We start from the raw sequence: 23892 nt of genomic DNA on the forward strand, positions 1-23892 counted from the left end.
TAAACCGTCACTAAAATTTTTCAAATTATATTTCTCGTTTCCAATGCTTCTTAAAACCTTATTTTCAATAGACTATTTTATCATTGCCTATAGGTTTCAGCCAAATCTTGCGATTAAATCAATTGTATCTGTTTATTTACATTCTCAAAAACCTCTTCGGCGATATAAGATTATTATATCATTTAACAGCATACTTTAGGCCAAATTCTACTTTCCTTTTTTTATTGATCTATTTGACGGCATTTACAAAGGATATTGGGTCGTATGCCTATTGGAAAACTTTTATTATTATGTATATACTATTTAGATCAGAGAATATAGGAATTGGGTCGCAATTGTAGAACCCATATAAGCAATTTCTATTGTATACATATGTATATGTATGTATTTGAAAAGTGAGAATAGCATTTTAACTTCTTAATAACATTTTTTTCGTGAAATATAATTTATGCATTACGTATCAAACTAAATCTTTGTATATCAAAATAGTTTAATAAATTTATTTATATGAAAATTTGAAAAAATAGTTGAGTTTTAATTTTCGGGAATCAATAAATGTATGCAATTCCTGAAAAAAATTTGAAAATATTAAATTATTCATGCGTTTTTTAAAACAAACTTCAACTGATCAATGATAAGGCGGTAAAATTTTTATTAATATTAAAATATTCTTTATACGCACAAGGTGGGCCTCTCAAAGCCGACGGGTTTTAAAAATTTCCCAGTTTTTGATAGTTCAACAAAAAGTCTTCATTCTTGAAAACTTGGAACAATTGTGTTATTGTTCTTTATTGTTAGTCCTGAAATTGTTATTCGCGGTTACGGTTTCAAAGTTTAGTTGAACAAAATTAATAAAAAATAACCACAATAACCAAAAGATGTCGTAATTTCACCAAAGCTCAAGGTTGCATTTAAAAGCTCATAATTTACAAACAACGTGAGATAATTTTTTTTCTAATAGTTTTTTCAGGATAGTTAAGGTCACCGATTCGGCTTGATGTCAAGGTCTGGGTCACCCTATATTATTAAATAAAATAAATAAATAAATGAAATGAATAAAAATTACATTGAAGTGTAATATGTTAAACTGTATTGTAAAACTACGAACGAAACCTAATTATATCTAGTTATTAAGAATACAATTAGTTATTCAAAAAAACTGTATTAGATGCTTTTAAGTTTTTCTGGACACGAATCTCAACTAGGTGACCTCACTTTTGTAGTTAGCAGCGTCATAAATTCAAATGGTAAAATTAGAATGAGCACCGAGTGAAATTATGATAAATAAGTGATATATAATTTTCAAAATAGGTACAATATTCGTTGGCTCATGAAATGGCAGCATCAGTTCCATTTCAGATAAATAAAAGATGAAAATAGAAATAGAAAGCCCTCATACTTTATTTAAACGTGTTTTTCTGTCATTCATCATTTGCATTAAGGGCGTGTATTCTAGTCCAAAAAATTTTAAAAATCGATTTTGTTTCTTTGGGTATTTTCAAAGTTTAACTATAAATATATATATATATATATATATATATATATATATATACAAAAGATTTTTTTAAATTTAAATTATTTTCGGAGGAGTAGCTGTTTAACCACAATAATCCTCCCCTATTTCCTTCCTCTACAAAACTTTATACGCGTTTTTCTCGAAATTGTCCTTTTCGATACGATTAGCGATTTCTCAACTTCTGCTGGACCGATTTATACTTCTTCTTAGACCTCTCTTCAGTACGAACTATGCCTATCTTTGAATTCGGATTTGAATTTGAATTAATACTACCGGAGAACAATACAAAACATGAATGCATACATTAATACATACACGTAACATATTATAATAGTAATAATTTGTTGCATAGGTATAAAATAATAGTAGACTAATCTTTCTTAGAATGTTTTAATCAAAAAGTACCATAAAACTAATTATATGCGAAGCGCATACTTCCTTTGCATTAAATAGAACAAGTTCTATGGAGTAAATTACTAAGAATACTCAAGAAGCGCATTTATTCCACGACAATTATTTAATGTTCACACGAGAATTTTTATAAATTGTATTAATATATTCAATAATAGCATTTCACCCGAAATTAGAATGTATTTCTATTATGATAACTAAATAATGACAAAAAATAGAACGCACATTTGAGAGGACGCATTAAGGAAAGGCTAAGAAAAAATCTAGAATAAAAACTACGTTCTCTTTAGTTGAAGACGAGCAAGCTATTATGCTGTTTATTAGAGATAGCCGAGGCCAACAATTCAAATATCAGTGATATATGAAGAGTGCTAATGGATACATCCTGCAACAATGTACAATGCTTGATATACGTTTATTATTGTATCTGCACAGTAAAGAGAATAATAGAATTTTTCAACAATTTGCCATTTATGACATCTTTAAAATCCATAAACAAAACTATGTCATCTGATAATTATATGTGAATTTATATTGACTTTCCTGTTAGAGGTCCTAAACATATAGAATAGAAAACACAAAATTTGAAGAACAAGTCCGCATATATAAAGGATTCAAACATACAACTAACTTATTTATTAACAAACCCGATTAATAATTCAATTTCCAAACCACTATCATTTCTAGTTTATCTATTGACAAAAAACATTCAAAGGGTGTAGAAATTCCAAAAAAATGTTTTTTTTGTTTTCCTATTTTCAAAACTTAACTCCTCAGGTATATGTGGTCAAGAGGATTTCTTGCAATTTAAATTATTTTCGGAGATATAGCTATTTGACCATGAAATCCTCATCTGTTTCCTTCGTTCGGCGAAACTTTAAACGCGTTTTTCTCGAAACTGTCCTTTTCAATACGGTGTCCACGATTTTTTGAGTTCTACTGGGCCAATTTACTTGAACTTTTCAGAGAATCTACTTTATAGGCTTCTCTCAATCGGCATATACTAGCCTCATACCCAAATTTAAATTTTTACTATTTTGTAAAAATTCGAGAAACTCAAAAAAGTGGTAAGAAAATGGTGCTTTTTTCAAACCGTCGCCATTTTGTCAAAAAAAAATTTAACGTAATCCTAGTATATACCATTGTAACAGCATTCTAGATTAATAATTTTTTTTTTTTAATTTCGGATTGATAAGAGAATTGCAATCGTGGAGACCACCAAGTTGTGAACCCCCACTTCAACAACTACTGCTCTAACATTTTATTATTTTACTTTATTCTGTACTCTTGTAACGATGACAGATATATTATAAATAATAATAATAATAATAAATAGAATACCCCCTTAGTAAATTTAAACGTAGCAGATAGATATTATATATATATAGATTATACAATTGGTGATTTAAAAATATTTAAGATATTAAGCAAAATTTAATGCTTACGCACGCTTTTCAACATTATTAGATAAAAAAACTAAACAATTATAACATAAGACAATAAATGATCAACAAGAAAAAAGGTGACAAGCTATATATAGGTACTCTATTCAAGTGTGAAATATTAAAATAAAAACACCCACTTGAATAAAACCACTAAAACAGAAAATGCCAAAATGATAAATATTTAAAAGATTTGAAGATTTACCTATCATATATTGCTTTCACATTAATGTTTTAATCCAAATAGTAATATATACAACATGGTCAAATATTTAGTGAAAAAAAATTAAAATTCAGCAAAAATTATAGTACCGCAGATTTTTCATTAAAAAAAAGAACATCAAAATTCTCAATTTAATAAATACTGTAATTTATGGCATGAACATAAAAAATATTGAAAACCACCTGTTTACCCCAAAATACATCATTTTAACACTATGGGTACAACGTAGCGGTTAAGTAAGAGGCATTATCCTCAGAATGTCAAAATTCCGGCGAAATAAGAATAGATTTTTTTATCGAGTCGTGTCGGCTTTAAGGGTAAAGTATGTTAGATGGAAGTGGCTATTGAGCCTGGCAATTGCTTCCGTATGCTTTATGCTGCTGGTGCCGCTGGACGCAGATTCATCGGCGGCCCTCATAAATGTGCATAAGGCGGAGGAATTGCATCAAACTATAGAACCGCAGGAAACAATGGATACCACCGGATTCAAAATCAATTTCGGGGCTCTGGCCATGGATTGGATAAACGGTAATCGACAAAGCATAGAGAACTTCATTAACTTAGCCTTAAATTATATACTTTTCATTTGTGGTACACTATTCTTGGCACTCTGTGGACATTCTCTTATGATCATGGGTTATAGATTATGGAAAAGCGTGTCGCGTTTCTCAGTTAGAAATTTCATATTTTCGATCTACAATTTTATCATAAGTCGGTGTATAAGAGCTTGTCATATAATTTTCAAAAGAATTTCTTTAATGAGTAAATGCGAAGGGCAGAATATATATAACACCGGTAAAAGACGCAAGTGGATGAAGGAGAAAAGAGGAAGTAAAATAAAACAAATGTGTTCATTGAGGAAGACATGTGATATATTATGTCAATTTTCTATGTCCAGCTTTTTAGCCACTGAAGTTTCCGAATTGCAAATACTATTGGAGGAAATGCGTACTGAACGCCGTGAAGTAAAAAAGAGGTTGGAACAAACAAAAAGAGAATTGGATTTTCTTCAATCTACAAATAATACCATGAACGTAGAATTGCAAGTTACCCTTGGCCTTAATGAGGTGCTCAGAGCAAAAGTGTTTGGATTAGAAAAAGAAAAGGGACAGCTAGAAAGACGTTTAAACTATTTAGATAAAGAACTGGGTAGCCTAAAAACTCAATGCAGCCGTAATACTGAAGTCCTTAACATGGAACGTGAATTGCATTGCCATGAACATGACGTGAAGATAGCGACACCAGTTGTACATGACAATTTAGTAGACAAAGACGATTTCCCAATGAACAGGTATGTTGATCATAAAACCAATTTTGAAAAGAAGACATCCTCTTTATGTGCAGTCGAATCGAGTCCAGACAGACAAAATATTACCGATAAAGAAAGAAGCATGAGCCTTATCTGCGAGTCTCATTCATCGTACAGTGACGAAATATACGATGAGTACGTTTATTCAGAATGCGCGCACCCAGGTGGTATACCATGCCAAGTTTCAAATTGCAGCATATGCGCCGAAAATCATTATGATCTAGGAAAGAACGCGTACTACGACCACAACATTGATTATCTCAATGATGTTGAGAATTCATACTTAAATGATCCGGCTGCAAGTTACTATGCTAAGTATTCCGATGGTGGCGAATATGAAATATACTATGATTATACCTACCCTATAACAAACTTAAAGCCTAAGAAAAATACATTCAATAGTAGGAAGGATAAATTGAAACACTTAAAAAACTGCAACGTTCGAAATGATAAGAAGTCGGAAGTATTCGAGATTTTAAAATTTAATCGTTCACACAATATTTTCTCTAGCGATGACGCGGTTGAAACACAACAGTACCATAAACGAGAACGTAATAGGCACAATAGGCATAAACAAAAAAACATCAAAACGCTAAACGACTCAAAAAATATGTCAAAGAAGTTCGAACGAAAGATTGATGATACTATATTACCAATTTATGACTACGACTTGAGTTCAACTTCTGAGGAGATTGTTTTGCGACCCTTAACGGGATCACTTCGACCTGTAACAGATTCGCCCGAATTTAAACGTTTTTTGAGAAACATGGATAAGTCGATAAATCGATACCAATTAGGCTTAACAAGTTCATCGGACAGTTCAAGATATACAATACCGGAAACACGTGCTCTATCCGATCACAACAATGAAATAAATAAGTCTTTAGTAAACAGAAGTAAGCCCCGAAGAAAGATTCAGACATCGCATATTAAACAGAAACCTACGAATTTATATCATTAAAATATATAATTACTTTTGACGCATAAGTTGATTTATGTTTTGCATGAAATTAATGTATATTTTTACAATTTGTATTTTGATATATATAAAAAATTCCTTAAAAACCAATTTAATCTTATCTTTATATATACATGCTAATCATACTGTTCTTAAAAAAGCTACAATCGATCCGGACCTTAACTCAATGAAATCAAGGTAAATGATGCAATTTAAAGTACACTTTATCTGAAATAATCTTAGAAATAGCTTGGACGCATGTGCAACGTATTAGTTTAGAAGCGAGCAAAGTATTACGTTTTATCATGTAATAACTAAATTTCCCCAAAATACAAATATAATAATTTCATTTGTAGTATGAACATACATATACATACAACATTCGAACAATGTTATTGTAAAAAAACTTGAGTGAACAATTTTCGTTAAAATTAGTAGTTAATATTGATCTGAAATTAATTAGTGATCTGAAGAATAATACATCTTTATCATAAGTTTATTAGAAAAATTGTGTACTCTCAACAAACGATTTTTTCTCTCAGCGGGCATTTCAATTTTTCATGATGAATTATGATGAATACTTTAATTTAAACTCTCGCGGAATCATCAAGCAATTCAAACTAGGTGCAAGTACCATTTTGCCTTGAGGTAAGTTGTATGAACTTCCAGATATATGATAATTGTATAATTGCAATTTAGCAATGTTTATGACAAAATTTGTTACGATAAAATTTCAACTTTGGGAATAAAAAATTCCACTCAGTCGTCAAACGCACTAATAAATGCGAGTCGTTATCGAGCTTCATCAAATGGCTCTTTATTTTTTAAAATACTGGTCAAGTTTTGGCTCACACATATACCTTTTCAAATATTAATGTCAAACGGTTCGGAACTACTTGAAATGTCGAGAAAAAAAATTCGTAAGTCGAATTTTCTATTTAAAAAAAACTTAAATTTGGGAACAAAAAACAGGAAACTGTTTGAATCCATTTTGTGAACGTACAATCCACTCAGAAGGAACGCAACGTAATATTCTGAAGGACATTCCTCTTTATAAGATTTGATAAACACATTTTGGGTAAGTTTTCTGAATAATTAAATAACTGTATTAAATCAATTAAAAATCATTTTAAATGAGTAAAGCAGAATGATTTTAATTCACAATTAGAATTTCAGCGCAAACTTGTTGATTAATATGCACACCACGTAAATATTAAGAATTTCAAGGTAAATTGATTGAAAAATAAATTTATAAAAATATAAATATATAAATTGATTTACAAAGATAGGTCAATTTATAAAAATCTCTTATCAAAAATAATTTAAAATTTATGTGATACAAACTTACCTAACCAATTTAATTGTTTGATATGCACTTTGATATAACACCTGGCAATCCTTTTTGGTCTTTAATATAACTTTGATAACACACACTTTAGGCACTTTAACTAAGCCACAGTAAGCTATTGTAATTAACGGAATATATTCATATGATAATACATAATTACAATGCTAGCATCAAAAGTCAGCTACGATCACATACAGAATTGGCGAGAATGGAGTATCCAATATGCCTGTAAATCGAAAAGAAATGTTAAAAATGTTATATACTAAATTATATAGAGCATATTAATATGAAAGTATTTTATAAAGATCTAGTAATACTAAAATATTAATGTTTTACATATTTAATACTATTATATGGATATAAGAGTGAAGAATATCCTTCACTTGTTGATCGTTTAAGTCTTACGACTTTTAATACAAACTAATATTCAATTTTGGTGATTATTTTAGTATTTATAAAATTGACGAAATACTATTGTCGTTGGTACACATTGTCGTCCGCATGTTCGGACCAAAAACTTTTGTACTGTTACAATTTGCAAATTTTATTTTCAAACCGAAAGAATAAAAATACCATGTTCTAATGAAGTACAAACAAAACCAAGTTCAAAGACAAAAAAATCGCTAGTGCATAGAAAGAAATTAAAAAAGCGCTAGTGCATATTTAGGAGTAGTTACTTTAATATTGGCAAATATTTGAAAAAAAATGACAGTTTTCATTGCTATAAATACACATATACAAATTACTTGCAGTACCACAAACATTTGCAACCAGAGAAAATCAAATTTACTTCTTTATATTGATGCCACTGAATATATAATATCCACTTAAGAACGGAAATGCATATTGTAGTTCGTATAATATACTTAATACTTTGAGCGTTTGTTAAGAATATTAAAACATAACAATACGTACATTACAATAACAATTTAGTACAGGTTACACAGGTAGTATATAACAAACTCGATCACAAAGGCTAACAAGGCGTTCGGACGCAACTCCGCAACTTTTACGTCAATACTACTACTTAAAGTTCATACACTGTTCCTCGGTAAAACGAAGTTGATGTTATAATAATCTGTTATGAGGATGCTTTTCTCGTATAATAATCAAAAGCACAACTTTTTCGACTAGTACAATTATAGAAAACAAACTCGCGCACTTGATCGATTGCCTCAACTGAAAGGGCGATGACGCTTGTGCTTAAATTCGCTCCAAGAGTCGTCGTTGGCTGCGCTATTATATATAACGAGATCCTCTCTTTCGGGCGCTGATCATGCGCATGCTGACTTTTAGTCACATAATACCAGAACTATAATCTATTTGCATGTTAAACACGTAACAATACTAGTTTACCTATATTGTATTTTATTCGCAATTATTTGAAAAAGATACATATATTATTAAAATGTTCATTCGATAATGAAGAAATGAGTAGTTAAAACCAAATATCTAGGGCAGTGGTTCCCTGAATAGTCCACATGTTGTTATTATCCATAACAACTTTCAGGAAGTCCACTTCACCGAAAAAACTAGTGAGGTGCATGGCATCGCGCCTTAAGGCAAATTGGTACGGAACCCAAAAACATTTACACAAAATGTGTGCACATTATTAAAATCTCTATAAAATATCTGATAATTTGATGTGCATATGTTTCATAAACATTTTTGACCGCCAAATGACATTTTTTTTTAACTTATTTTTTTGAAAGGCCATAACCGCTGGACCTGCCTTCCCAAAATTTAATCAGTTCTTCATCTTGTCAATACAAGTATAATATTTTTTGACTTATTAAAATCGGACGCTCCGTTCTCTTAAAAACTGAGAAACCGTTTTTGGCACTTTTTGCCCCGTATCTTCAAAACGGCTAGACCTGCCCTCGCCAAAAACTAATCAGCACGTCTCCTTATCATTACGAATCGAATGTTTTTTGAATTATTCAAATCGGTTGAAATCGGTTCTCAAAATCGTCGACGAAAATTTGTATCCGCACACACATATACACACATACACACATATACATTCATTTTTTCTAAGAAATGCCAAAATGTTCAAAAACCTTTAAAACGTAAAGATATATAAAAATTTTCATTTTCGATTTTTTTGCGATTACTATAACTTACCCTACGGAAAGATAAAAAAAACGCATAAAATCAAAATGAAGATCCGCGGTAGTGAATCAAAATACACTACATCAATATCTATTTACTCTATATGTACAGGTTTCGCCATGTAATTCTTTTATTTTTCTTTTTGAAAATGCTATGAAAATAACTACTGAATATTTTCTCAATTTTCTTTTTTATATGAAAGTACTATCCTTCCGGTTAATTATGGAAAATTATATCAACTGCTTCGGCTGGCCATGCAGTAGCATACACTATCCGTCCAATATTTGATAGGGGTCACGACACAAAAAAATTTGGAAACTTATGGTTTATAGTATAAATATTTCCATTATTTGAAAATAAACAAAGAAATCGCATGATCAACTACAATTATTTAGAAAATTTGTAATTATGATAGTTCACTTTGTTTCATTTCTTTGTTCTTTTTTTCGGTTTTAGACGTTAAGTTTACAAACAGGCAAAAAAATTACCTTGCACCTAATTCTTCTGATTTTTTGCTCTTTCAAGGCTTCCTGATCATTTAGGCACATCGTACAATAAGAAAAGTAGATGCATGTGTGTAGAATTTGTCACAGTTTAGTGCAGGAAGCCTAAACAGATTTGGGTGATTCAAAGAGACGTTTCATATTTTCCATACGCAAAGCTCATTTGATTTTGGCGAAGACAACCTAAACATTTGAAAGATATAGCACAAAAATAATTAAAATCATATTTTCTGGCCAAAGATGAGTATTTGACAAACATCGAAATTCTGATTTTTTCAATGAATTAAAATTTCTCGAATTATTTACAAAATTCACTGAAGGCATACAGTATTTACTCTAAGCAAAAATTTCAAGGACCCCGGTCTTCGGTTATTCTTGAAATATTATGAATTGCAGTCGGATTAACAAATTAAATTTTTACTTTTATAAAAAAAAGTGTTTTAAAGGGAGTTTCAAACGTACACAGTGATATTTTTTATATAATTTAAAGTTCCATACCATTTATTCAAAATGTTTTCTTCTATGAAACAAACGATTCGCGCATTGTGTTGATCATCAACCACTATATAAATATTTTCTTTTAAAACCAGTCAAATCACAGTTGATCAAGACCTGAAAATGAACTTATAATTCGCTGTATTTCATGATCATATTATATTCTGCCCGAAGGCAGATACATAGTGTGAAAGCCGCCACAAATAAATGATTCCCTTACCCTTCGTCTATTATCCCCATTACCACTATTCCTCCTCCCCTATTTTCTCATGTATTTTCCTTTCCAAACTTCTGCTTCCGTGCTTCTTGACCATGTGCATCGGCTTTCAGTTCCTTGTATTTTCTCTTCTCGCGTAAGTCGTCAATGGTTTGCCTAATTCTTTCTTTTTTACCCTCAACGACGTTTTGCCAGAGACACTCTTTTTGCCGATCCAGTTTCCTCTTCTTTTCAGAATTGTGCATCCTTGCGGCACTCCTCTACCTATTTCAACGCTGTTTGTATCTGCCTGGTTCACTCGAACCTTTACTTTCTGTCCCATATATAGATTTTGGATCAGCCTGCGATCCCTCCAATAGACAAAATTCCCATAAGCTTATTCCAGTTGACTCTGTCAAAAGCTTTCTGCCAATCTATAAAACAGAAGTATACGTCCTCGTTAACGTCGAGAAATCTGTCCGACATTATCCTTAATATTCCAATAGCGTCCCTGGTGCCTCTTCTTTTTCTAAAACCAAACTGGTCTTCGCTCATGTACTGCTCGATTTTATTTTTAAGTGGTCTCGTAAGGATTTTGGCCACAACCTTTCCCGTGTGCGAAATTAAACTTATGGTCCTGTGGTCACTGCGTTTATTCGCTTTGGGGTTTTTCTGAAGAACTATCATCGTGATATCCAGAAAGTCCTTAGGCCATTCGCCCGTTCGGTATATTTGATTCAACAATTTGGTCAGTTTCCTCAATCCGTTGTTAGTCGTCATTTCCCGTTGCTTTCTATTTTCTCATCTCATTTATTGCTCTCGCGACTTCGCTTTTCAATATGCACGGTTCCTTGTCGTCCTTGTCCCCTTCTTTCTCTTCTTCAATCTCAATATTATCAGGACGATTTTCTCTATCGTACAATTCCTCAATGTATTTTTCCCATACGCTAAAAATTTTCTTGTGGTCACTCACTCAATTTCCATTGTCGTCTTCCATTTTGTATGTTTTTCTGCTTTTCTTTTTATTACAGTCCATTTCCTTTGTAACCTGAAACATTAAATCATACCTACCTTGTTTTTGATGTTCCATTATCCTGTTAACCCTTAATTCATTATTCAATTTTCTTTACATCCTCGAATCTGTATATTTGTACTTTTATCCATTTTCTTTATCATCTCCTGGGTTTTCCACGTTTTATATATATATATATATATATATATATATATATATATATATATATATTAGGGTGGTCCTGAAAATGGTCATTTTCGAATTTCCTTGCTCCTAGGGACTCAAATGGTTCCACATAGATAAAAAAACAATTCTCTGAAAGTTTTAGCTCTTAATATTAACGCTTAGATAGAGCGCAATTCAATCAAAGTTTTGTATGGAAATAGCATGAAAAAATTTTAAAAATGTTTTTGGATGTAATTTAGCGAACAAATGAATGAATAAAACTCATTCATTTGTCGCTAAGTTATACCTAAAACATTTTTTTTAAATTTTTTTCCATGCTCTTTCCATAGAAAGTTTGATTGAATTGCGCTCTGTCCAAACGTTAATATTAAGAGCTAAAACTTTCAGAAAATTGTTTTTTATCAATTTGGAACCATTTGAGACCCTGGGAGCAAGGAAATTCGAAAATGACCATTTTAAGGACCACCCTAATATATATATATATATATATATATATATATAACCGCCAAAAATTTAGAAGCAGGTTTCTTTTTAGCCGTTAACTATTATCTAGGCATCTATAATAGTAAAAAATTTTCATACGCGTCACGTGTGAAAAAACACCATAAAGGCAAAAGTAGGTTAGATGATTTAATTGCTAATTGTAGAAAAAGCTAATTGTAAGTGGCATTTTGCATTAATACAAGTAGCATAAACATAATTCAGAATAATTCAAAAAATCTGTATAAATTAAATGGAAATTCTTTATCATGATTATATTTTTCAAAAACTATTCATCCATATATAATCCCTGATTATTTTCACCAGCTACAACCTGGAGTGAAAAAGTTATCATTGACGATTCAAAATAAAACAGTGTTTTTTATCATATGTATATATAATTACAATATAAATTGTGTAAATTTACATAAATATTTAATATATACGAAAATATTATTCGTGTCAATAGCGCACTTCAGAGACTTATAGTTCGTAGTTTGCTTCTATGCTTCTGCGTGTGTTCTTCAAAGTTCGTTTTCCTGTACTATCGAACATATGATTACTTCCTCAATCCTTCAACAACCTTACAAAGTAAGTTCAATTCCTTTTTCAACATAGTACCGAGAACCATGAGTTCTTTTTTCACACTTTGCAGAACTTATATATTTGTCAGTCTATCTTATTTTCTCCATTTTTCGCCAGGACGTTTGGCTGCTTGATTTCATTTTCGAATAATCAAGTAAAAATATTGGGCAAAAACTTAACGGCGTGCAAAGTAATACAGATCATTCCGTGATAACTGCATTTTTTTGCTTTTGGCTTCTTCTGAAAAGTGTCTATTGTCCCATACAAAAAAAAATTATTAATCGTATTATACGAGTATACCCATTTTTTAAATTATTTCTTGTATTATACCAGCTTAAATGCAAAATGTGTTGCTACGGCTCCGCCGATTCGCAGTTAATTAGCCCTTTCGCTAAGAGCGTCGTCCACGGTCGACATCCACTCAATTACCTGTGTATACGGAAGTTGTCTATGGACGACAGATGATATGTGTGTCAACCTTTGCTACAAATTTATCAATATGAGAACTATTGAGAATTTAAATTTTTATTGCAATTTTTAGATCTTTAGTAGTGTTACATTTAACTTTTAAATGGGTTCATTTTTATTGATGATGATCGAAAAATCTTAAAATATGTTATTATGATTGATCCGTTCAATAGCTACTGATCGACACTCCTGTGGAACTCTCGTAGGAAAAGGATTAAAAAAAAAAGTTTTAACTTTCCCATAAGGATGCATCGTGGTGTTCAAAATTAAATGTTAATACTTACAGGTAAATATAATTATTTAGTTACGAATCATCAATATTGTACTAGACACTAAACATTAATTCAAACAAGCACATTTCTGTAACAGTTCAAGTTCATTTTAGAATGAGTAAACTCATATAAAAAATGTCAAAGTGATAAATGACCACAAAAATATAAATAAATGTTCTTAACCAGAAGTGAATTATGGAAACAAAATACAAATTGTTGACCTTTTGATCCATGTGACAATGACTTAAATATCCATGTTATGAATTGAAATAACATGATTTTAATTTAAATATGTAATGTCATTTTTTCCCTATTGCTTTATTGATGTGATGAATTACTGCACATAAATACACAAAATTCCCTACGAAGAATAACTGCTTCTAACACTTCATTGTTTATTAGTTTATAATAAAAAAAAAAAAAATTTACACATGTATATACACATTCAGATTACTGTTGTATTTATATATATATATATATATATATATATATATATATATATATAATTACTTGCATACAGAAAAATTTAAGTATGCATGATATATTCATACATACTGCGTAATTGTTAAAATTGTACATATTATTAATCCGATCCTGAATCAGATTTTGAATCACTGTCAGAGTGACTTTTTTCAGATTCAGACCCTGAACGTGAACTTGCAGCAGAAGATCGTCTCTGAGCCGATGCGGAACGTGATCGGGAACGCGATCTGAAATAAAGCATAACAAAATCGGTGAAATTTTTTGTGTATTTTAAAAATCACGCATTTGTAATTCTTCTTGTCACAAAATCTAAATAAGTAATAAAATTAGGCTTAAACTTACAAGTTCAATTTTTATACACATTATATCAAAATGTAGAAACAAACATTTTATAAAACTAGTCAAATTCAAAAATGCTTGAAAAGCATATAAATATATAAAGCAAAAAAAAATAAAGTAGTCATCCCCGATATAAAAGAAACAAAAAAAAAAAACTGGAAAAACTAATACTAAGGCAATATTTTAGATATTGAAAAAAAAATCATTTCAAAAGATATTTTTCAGAAGGATGTTTTTTATGCAATATGAAAGAAATTGCATACTGCAAATTAAGGCTTTTAGTTCAATGAAAATGTTAACATAGCAAAATTTGTTATAACATTTTATAGTAGATATACTATCCATAAAATATCTTAATATCATTTATGATAAAATACCTGGAAGAACTCTTGCTTTTGGATCTACTTTTACTTCTGCTACCACTCCTACTGCTCGCATTACTACTCTTGCTTCTGCTTCTTCCGCTTCTAACAATATAAATGGTAATTTTTCAAATCAATTATCAGCAATTACGGTTTTTATTTCAATATTTAGCTCATAAATCATTGCAGTAAAAGTTTGTATGATTAATGTTATAAGCACAATTTCATAACAGATAAATAAATTAAAATTTAAGGAAAATGTTCAATAAATTATTAAAGCTATCTGAATAATTATATGTTCCTTATTTACACCACTTCAAAGAATAATGCTTGAGAAAACTACCTAGCTCCACTTTTGCTACTGCTTCTACTTCTACTTCTGCTTCTGCTTTGGCTCCTACTTCTGCTTCGACTCTTGCTTCTGCTTGGGCTCTTGCTCTTGCTCCTGCTTCGGCTCTTGCTTTTGCTTGGGCTTTTGCTTCTACTTCTGCTCTTGCTTCGACTCTTACTTCTACTACGGCTTCTACTTCTACTCTTGCTTCTACTTCTGCTTCTACTTGGGCTTTTACTTCGACTACCGCTTTTACTTCTACTCCTGCTTTTACTTTTACTCCTGCTACCACTTCTACTTCTGCTCCTACTTCTACTTCTACTCCCACTTCTACTCCTGTTTCTGCTCCCACTTCTACTTCTACTCCTGCTTCCACTTCCAGCTCTGCTATTGCTTTTACTCCGACTTCTGCTATGGCTACGATTTGAGCCAGGAGATTCGTCATCTTGAACCCCATTCTGAGTTTTGTGATTCTGATCTGCATTCATTTCGTCTTCATCATTCTCACCCTGTTTTGTAATACTTTCCTATATGAAAAATAGAGGTGATTTTATTGTGTTGTTAAAACAGAATATTGTTGACAGCATGCAAGGATATATATTGTTTTGGAAAGAATGCGTAAATTGATATGAATGATTATAAAACAATAACATTCAATTCATATTCATGGTGTGATTTTGAATAAATTTCTTAATATCTACATTTGTTTTTAATCAAGAATTGTATAAATATATGTATATATATATATATATATATATATATATAATATGTATATATAATATACCTGTGATTGCTGGTCTTCATTTTCATTGTTTGCATCAAGCTCATCATCATCCTCTTCCTCATCTTCCTCATCATCTTCTCGAGGTGGTTCCAATTGACGTTCGCGATAACGTTGGACACGATGTTCCTTTGATTCAAGAGGTCTATGCTTGACAACCAATCTAAAAAAATTCAATAATTTATTGTAGTAATGTGAATTTTAATATGTATGTTTAATATTAGTGTTGTTTATAATATCCGATTACCTAGTATTGTTTGGTTGTGATCCAGCCTTTTGTCTTCTTTTTGTGAGACGAACTCTAGTTTCTAATTCATTATAATATACACCATCCTGTCTCACAACAAGGAAATAATTTTCCTCATAACCCTTGGACGCTTTGCTTTTAACATTCCAGTTATATTCACGAGCCATTTTATATTCGTACTCAACATCGTCTGTATACAGCACATTATTTGCAATATCATTAAGACGTTTTTCTAGCGTTTTCTCCATTGGTAAGAAATATGCCACAAATTGTTCACCACTCTCATCCATGACACCTCTAAATATAAATAAATATATATACATGGAAATATGAAATTAAAAGAAAGCTTTTTGTTGATAATGACCGTATCATAGCTTGTGACATTTCTTCGATTTGTGCAGGAACTTGTTTACCAACTGGTGCAGGATCTGAATCAAATATAACTTGAGCGCAAGGATATTTCCATGATTTATGATCAGGATAAACAGGTAAAATTTCAACAGGAACGACTGAAGGTTTGCTGTAATGTTTTTCTACAGGTAGTTTTGAATCAGCAAAAGTTTTTTCTATAGCCTTGATTTGACTTGCGTGATCCATATATAATGTTTCTTCCTATAATGTAGAAAAAAAAAATAAGAATCAAAGCAAATATTTTAAATAATACTCATTTTAACAAAACTTACTCTGAAATTCTTTTTGACATTATAACCAACTTTTGCTTCAACCTTTTCCATAGATTGTGGCTGAAATCTTGTTTGTTCGGTGGATATGTACTCTGATCGTCGTAGCCATGATACACTCTTTTTATGAAACTTAGATCTTTGAGAATCTTGCGGAGTTAAAATATCCTCTTCAAGCAATTTTTCATCTGCAGGATCTAATTGAGCGTACGGCACAATTTGATATGTATCTTTATTAATTAGGTCAATTGTTACTCCTAAATCGTGCTCAGTTAAAACATCATATCGATAATTACGTTCCAATGATGTAGGATTATAATTGATAAATCGAGTTTGTTCAAAAGGATAGGTGATGAACTTTAAATCGAATGGAATGTCAGGTAGCGTATTGCAATATTTCACGCGGCAAGCTAAATCGGACCTGTAACATTAAGAATAACTGATATTGTGAATGAATATTTATGCGAAATTAGTTTGCATTATATGTTTTAAATGAAGGACTTTAAACTAAATCATAGATACTACTAAAATGTTCAATAACCTTCTTTCCCCAGCACAATTCCGTTTTTCAGCTCCGGCCTCCGGTTGAACTGTAGGTGCCATATCATTTAGATTCTCACAACTTATTATCCTCAAAATAATTTGTACTATTTATTTCAATAACACTTATTTCGAGATAACTTATAATTAGCAATATATTTATAAATTCATAATGACACAACTTCCGATGCGTTGACACAGAACACGACACAACAAATCAACCGGCATTCTCACTCATGAAGTTGACAGAGACCCATGCTCCATAGACAATTAGACACACAAACACAAGGCGAGCGGCCATAGACAGATAAAGGTGCCGTCCACACCTAACGAACGAACACGAACGAACATGTCGAACAAGAAAATACAAAGAAGAAAGAACAGGAACACGAACGAACGCGAAAAATTCCAAACGAACTTGAACAAGCGCTTAAAAGCAGTGAGCGCTTGAATTTTCGTTGTTCGTAGATGTTCCGTGAAACGTCAGTTTTATTATTGATATGGATGTAAGCTTTAATCATACGGCATTTTCACTGGTTTTTGTGTGATTTTTGTTCGTGTATATTTTGTAAATATACTGTAAATAAATTATTCAACTTTTACTAATACTACTAATACTACTAATAAATTACTCAGTTTTTGTATTTACTATTTATATTTTGAGTCGTTTTCTTTCCTCAGCATTTATATGCGGAGCAAGCTGAACATTCCAGGCTTGAGCTAACTATACTCAATTTTCAAACTCTCATCCTCAACATATATGTTGAATGTCTATGTATGATAACAAGTTTAATATTTACTTGTAAAGATTGCAATTTCTTCTTTACTGCAGCTTCTGACATCCCAAACGTTTTGCCTACACTTTCCCAAGGATCGTTTTTTTTCTAATAATTTTATAAAAAGGGTCTTTAGTCTCCCATATTACAGGAAACTTTTCTATTTCATTTATGAATGATAAAATTACGTCATTTGACCATTCCATAATTTATTCAAAATTTTCAAACTGTACACAATAATTAAAAGTAAATATTATTAAATTATTAAAATTATTATTAAATTATTAAAACAAAAATGTTCGTTTGCGTTCGTTGAGACGTCCACACTGCACATACGAGTTCAAACATGAACGAACAATTTCCTTTGATGTACCGACAAGTTGCGGAACATTGCTCGCCATGTTTGTTTATGTTCGTTCGTGATCGTCGTGGCGTCCACACTATGCTGTTGCCGTTTGTTCTGGTACGTTCGTTTATGTTCGTTCGTGTTCGTTCGTTAGGTGTGGACGCACCTTAAAGTATAAATAAGCGCACTCTTCTTTTATCTATGGGTCTGATCGCCTGCTCCTGCTCGTCCGCTTACCTCTCCTCTTCTTTTATATATGCTTCTCCTCTTCTATGCTTACCTTTATTTATTCTTTTATCTATGCCTTTCCTCCTCTACTCTGTGCCTTTGGCAACGCAACGATAAACTCGATAAACTCGGAATAAAACGGAAATCGATATTGAGGTCTGAACACGGGGTATTCTAAAGGTGCATCCACACCTAGCGAACGAGCACGAACGAACATGGATTTTGACATGCGCGTGGGTCGCTTTTGTTAAGGTGCATCCACACCTAATGAACGAACATGGTGAATGATATGCGCAGATTAAAAATTTCTAACAAAAGTGACCCACGCGCATGTCAAAATCCATGTTCGTTCGTGCTCGTTCGCTAGGTGTGGGCGCACCTTTAGCTATTTTTAATCTGCGCATATTAAGGTGCGCCACATCTAGTGCTGCGTCCCCACTGCACGAATCCGTGCGGCGAATCCTGTTCGCGACGCACGCATGCGTTGGCTCTTGTGCGCGACGCACACTGCGAGCAATTTGATACATTTGAAATTTTTAGGATTCCATAATATTTTTTTTCTTGATACAGTTCAATTATAAGAAGTGTAAAGAAGTATAACATCTTCTCTACGCATATTCATTTTCAAAATTGAGGATTCGATGAAATATCTTAATGCCTTCACTGTACAATTGAACTTATACCGTAGCACAGATCAACGTTTACGTACAAGTTCAAAGAAATAACGTATACGAATACAGAGGCAGGCTGACCAACAATTATCAGTTTTGAATAAAAATTATTACTTCTGTTCTAAATATAAATACTTGTCAGAAAAGACTTTGAGCAAAAATTCAGTCTGCATATTAATAAGATTTTAAATGATATTTAGCGTAATTGCAAATAATACAATATTACCATTTTTTTTTGAAACATTTAATTTATTTTGAATAATAAATATATGATACGTCATATAAGTAGTAAGAGTATATATATATATATATATATATATATATATATATACATGATAATATCATGATGATATAAAATTAACTCTGAAATATGATAAATAAAGTCTACCAAAATATATTTTAGTTGGATATACATATATTTCAACATATCTATAACTTAATTACCGATGTATTTCCTATACTAATAGTTAGATATTCGGGTATTCTCGGCAGCCCGATGCGTCGGGTTGCTCGCGGCGGGAGCGAGCGCCGCGAACGCAAGCTATTGAAATTTTCGTGTCGCTTCGACCATGTTCGGCAGGGTACGTAATTCTAAAAATAACCCCCCCTCCCATTTTCAAACAAAAAAAGAAGAAAAAAGTGCGCTATGGACATGCGCAGTGGACAAATTTAAAGGGAATTCGTGCGTTCGCACAGTATCACTCCGCTGCGCAAATTTGTTCGTGACGCACCATTCGCCGCACGGATTCGTAACAGTGGAGACGCGGCATAGCGAACGAGCACGAACGAACATGGATTTTGACATGCGCGTGGGTCGCTTTTGTTAGAAATTTTTAATCTGCGCATATTATTCATCATGTTCGTTCGTGTTCGTTTGTTAGGTGTGGTGCACCTTTATTCATTATGTTCGTTCATATTCGTTCGTTAGGTGTGGAGCACCTTAATATTGTCTAGGGTCTGGAAGCAAGCGTTCCTTAAGGCAAATTGCTGAAACTTTCGGTACCGCAATGAAATATTCGAAGAATTTTAGACGTTTTCAAATTGATTATTATTATAAATACAATAACTTTCGTTATTCGTATTTTAAAGACAGAATATAAGAGTTCATAAATTGGACGACCTCATTTTATATACTCGTTACATGAAAAGGAAATCAACAAATTTTTTTTTTATTTACTACTATATTTACAACTGTCCAGTTTTTTCATTTCGTTATATATAAATAATTATTTTAATGATTGAAATGAAAGTAAATTGCAAAGTTAAAATTGTTTATTTCAAGTACTTATATAAATGAGCTTTAGAATTTTAGTTAGAATCAAAATTAAAATCTGAATCATTTTTGATGATATTAAGAAAAATTGAAAATAAAAAAATGTACCTTCTTCAAAAACTAATAGTTTCTTCACAAGCATAATAGAATATATTCTGAATCATTCGAATCGGATAAATTTCGGATTCTTATCTCCGAAACGGCTGGACCAGTCTTTGCCAAAAACGTCTTCTAATCATTACGAATTAATGTTTTTTGAATCATTCAAGTCGGATGCTGTTTTCTCAAAAACTTAAATTCCATTTTCTGCACTCTTTGGCTTTGTATTTCGGAAACGGCTGGGCACATAGATAAATAAACAAAACGGTTAGACCAACCTTTCCCAAAAACTGCAAAACATAACCCTCATAAGTAAAATTCCAATGCTTTTTAATTATTCAAATCGTTTCACACACACATCGATTTTTCCTGAGGTATGCCAAATTGTTCAGAAACCTTTGAAACGTAAATTTATGTAAAAATTTTCGATTTTAATTTTTGAACGATTACGATGACTTACGCTACGGAAAGTTTACACATATTCTTCATATATTATATTATATTATGCATATAATATACGTAAATCAACTCATTGTTAATTCAATTTTTTGAATAAGTCTGAATAAATTTTAGCAAATCCTTATTTTTTCACTTCAAGTTAACACCTCGTTTTATTAAGTCTTAAATATAATTACAAAACTGAGCACTTTGTCTTAAGACAAGTCGCATGAACCATATATAGCATGAACTTTCCGATACGAATACATAATCAACTTTATCAATAAAAATTCAGATTCAGGTATTTAGATAAAATATTCAATTGTCTACTTCGAAATTAACATTTTCCTTTTCACTAAAAATAATCAATACGATTTCCAATTCAAGTCTTTCAAATATACTTAATATTTGTAATTGTATAAATTAATTAAACTTGTTTAACACATTTGATTTTACCTAAATCGTGTTCTGAAACTATATCTTATTCAAGTGTGGACGTCAACGGTAATCAGTGCTTACCTACGAAACACCACAAAACGTGCATGCTTCAACATAGCTTCTGATTAGAATCGCTCAACCTTGCGCCGAAATTCATGGATTTTTATAACTCAACCGCTTATAGTTGGCATATAATATTTTAGTATGTTATTTAAGACTACAAAATGTATCACTATACAATGTTCCACGAAAATCGTCAGAATAATTTTTCATCATTTGATTACGAAATAACGGCTCAGCCGATTTTTTACAAAAACTAATTAACGCGATTCCCAATCTTTCAAATAGTATATGAATGTTTAAAATCTCTCAAAAATTGTGAGGTAAAACGAGAACGAAAATTTTACATTTTTTTGCTAATCACAAAGAAATGGCTCGGCCGACCGTCGAATTGATAAACGCTAGGTTCTTATCGAGTTACATCGAATGGCTTTTAAACTTTAGTCTTAACTACAAAATTTAAGTTGTCTATACTGAATTTAATACAGTTTTTCTTCGTACTGCTTTTGTGGACTACAGGACTAATATCTCAAGTACAACATAAACTAATATGTCTTAAATAATTTTATGTATATTTCTAGTAAAATATACATAATATTTCAATTTATGGCAACACATTGCAAATATAACTATTTGTATGGAGGTCATTTATTTATAGAAAAATCTTAATGCATGAGAGAAAACTAAATGAATGATGTAGATACTAAAAAATTCATACTTGTTCTACTGTGTTCATTAGTGCTTGATATATTGTTATCAAGCACAAAATAAAAGTATAATGCAAGTTGATAAGTTTAAAATAAATCTAGCCTGTACATAATGATGATGTGTGTACAGTTAATGCAGCTCATTTCTTCAATCCATCAATTTATTATTTGAATTCCATTTACATATTTTAGTTCGGTATTTATATTTGGCTATAATTTTTACATTTCATATAATTTGTAATGTGATATTGATCACATTTAAAAGTTCATCTATCATTGATATCTTTTTTATGCTAATATAGATATCTGAATTATTGCATGATGCAATGTCTTCACACATCAATATGTATATTATATTTGCAGTCTTCTATTGAAACCAAGTCCCTCTTTTAAAGGCAGAATCGATCTCTATTCTTAGAAAGTTTTGTAAGACATTCTTAAATGCACATATTTAATATATTTTCAAGTAACATCATTGCTGTCTATCGACATAAGTAAAACTTAAAGCATTAAGTAATTATTAATTTATTATTAAATCAATTTTAATTCATAATCAGAGCAATGCATTGGTTAACAGACTACTGTAATATCAGTTTTATATCATATAAATATATTTTATGGTTTTAATGCAATCAACTGCACATGAAATATTTTTAAACATGCAATGGTAACTGATAAAATAATCAACAATCATAATACTTGGTATAAATTTATAAAAAACAAACATATTTACCTACAAACATATTACAAATTATTTGAATATACAAAAATACTATAACAATAATAAAACCTTAATACCTTATATATATTAGTATAGAAGTTACCATAATGAAATAGGTAATTACAGTATGTTAACAATCATATTATTAGTAACTTAATTATATAAATTTTATTTTTAATACATGCATTCTACAATTCCGGAAATACTATGATACAGAGATGAAAGATATATAATTTATGTATAGATCATATCAACTGTATCTTGAGAATAATAAAATGATTTGTAGGCGACATATATATAAATATTTGTGTTGTACTCGGAACAATAAATCTAAATTGTTTTGGAAATACATTATTTAACTTCATCGATTTAGTAATATTATGTTTCATTGTAAAGTTTTTTTTTTCAAGTACACAGTACTTAATGATAATGAAAAAATGAAAGTAAGAAAAAAAATATAGTAAGTAATAGAGATAGTTAAAACTAAAAAATTGACTTATAATGTTAACATGATAGAAAGAACAATTATTTACCCAGCAAGTTTGATAAAAAAAAAATCCGTGGCGCTATTAGTAAGTTAATAATGCAGAACTGCAGTGTGACATATTTTCCAAAGTATTTTTTCCGCTGAAAACAAATCTAAAATCAAAATTAAGAGTCCAGCTGCAAATTTGAAAAATTTAAAAAATGACAATATCTCCGATCAAATGACATGTTTGTGAGATAATCAAAATTTTATCATTCCTGTCGTTTCCTGGCCCTTAAATGGCTTAAAATGATCTGTGCAACAGACTTCTGCAATGCTTTTTTGAAAGCTGTTGAGTTTCTTTTTGCAGCATCCAGCAGTAATATGCAA

The 23892-nt window shown here is 31.0% G+C and overlaps 1 protein-coding gene across 2 annotated transcripts; it reads right to left on the bottom strand.

Moving 5' to 3' along the window:
• Positions 1-13244: 13244 nt before the first annotated feature.
• LOC113377156 (RNA polymerase II-associated factor 1 homolog) lies at positions 13245-17532 on the bottom strand. 2 transcript variants are annotated; one of them, XM_026617377.1, is made up of 9 exons: positions 17281-17532; positions 16743-17160; positions 16424-16671; positions 16060-16356; positions 15816-15975; positions 15044-15558; positions 14716-14805; positions 14072-14226; positions 13245-13259 (listed from the first exon to the last, which is right to left on the bottom strand). In XM_026617377.1, the coding sequence occupies exons 1-8, from the start codon at positions 17340-17342 to the stop codon at positions 14100-14102; spliced, it is 1917 nt and encodes a 638-aa protein (XP_026473162.1). In that variant the 5' UTR covers positions 17343-17532; the 3' UTR covers positions 13245-13259; positions 14072-14099. The 2 variants fall into 2 exon arrangements, with proteins under 2 accessions (XP_026473162.1, XP_026473161.1); XM_026617376.1 differs by lacking the exon at positions 13245-13259 and having other exon boundaries at positions 14033-14226.
• Between the last annotated feature and the right edge of the window lie 6360 nt (positions 17533-23892).

Source organism: Ctenocephalides felis, unplaced genomic scaffold (assembly GCF_003426905.1).
Source record: "Ctenocephalides felis isolate EL2017-DRISC unplaced genomic scaffold, ASM342690v1 CF-g0.4_SCAFFOLD_01886, whole genome shotgun sequence".
Lineage (NCBI taxonomy): Eukaryota > Metazoa > Arthropoda > Insecta > Siphonaptera > Pulicidae > Ctenocephalides > Ctenocephalides felis.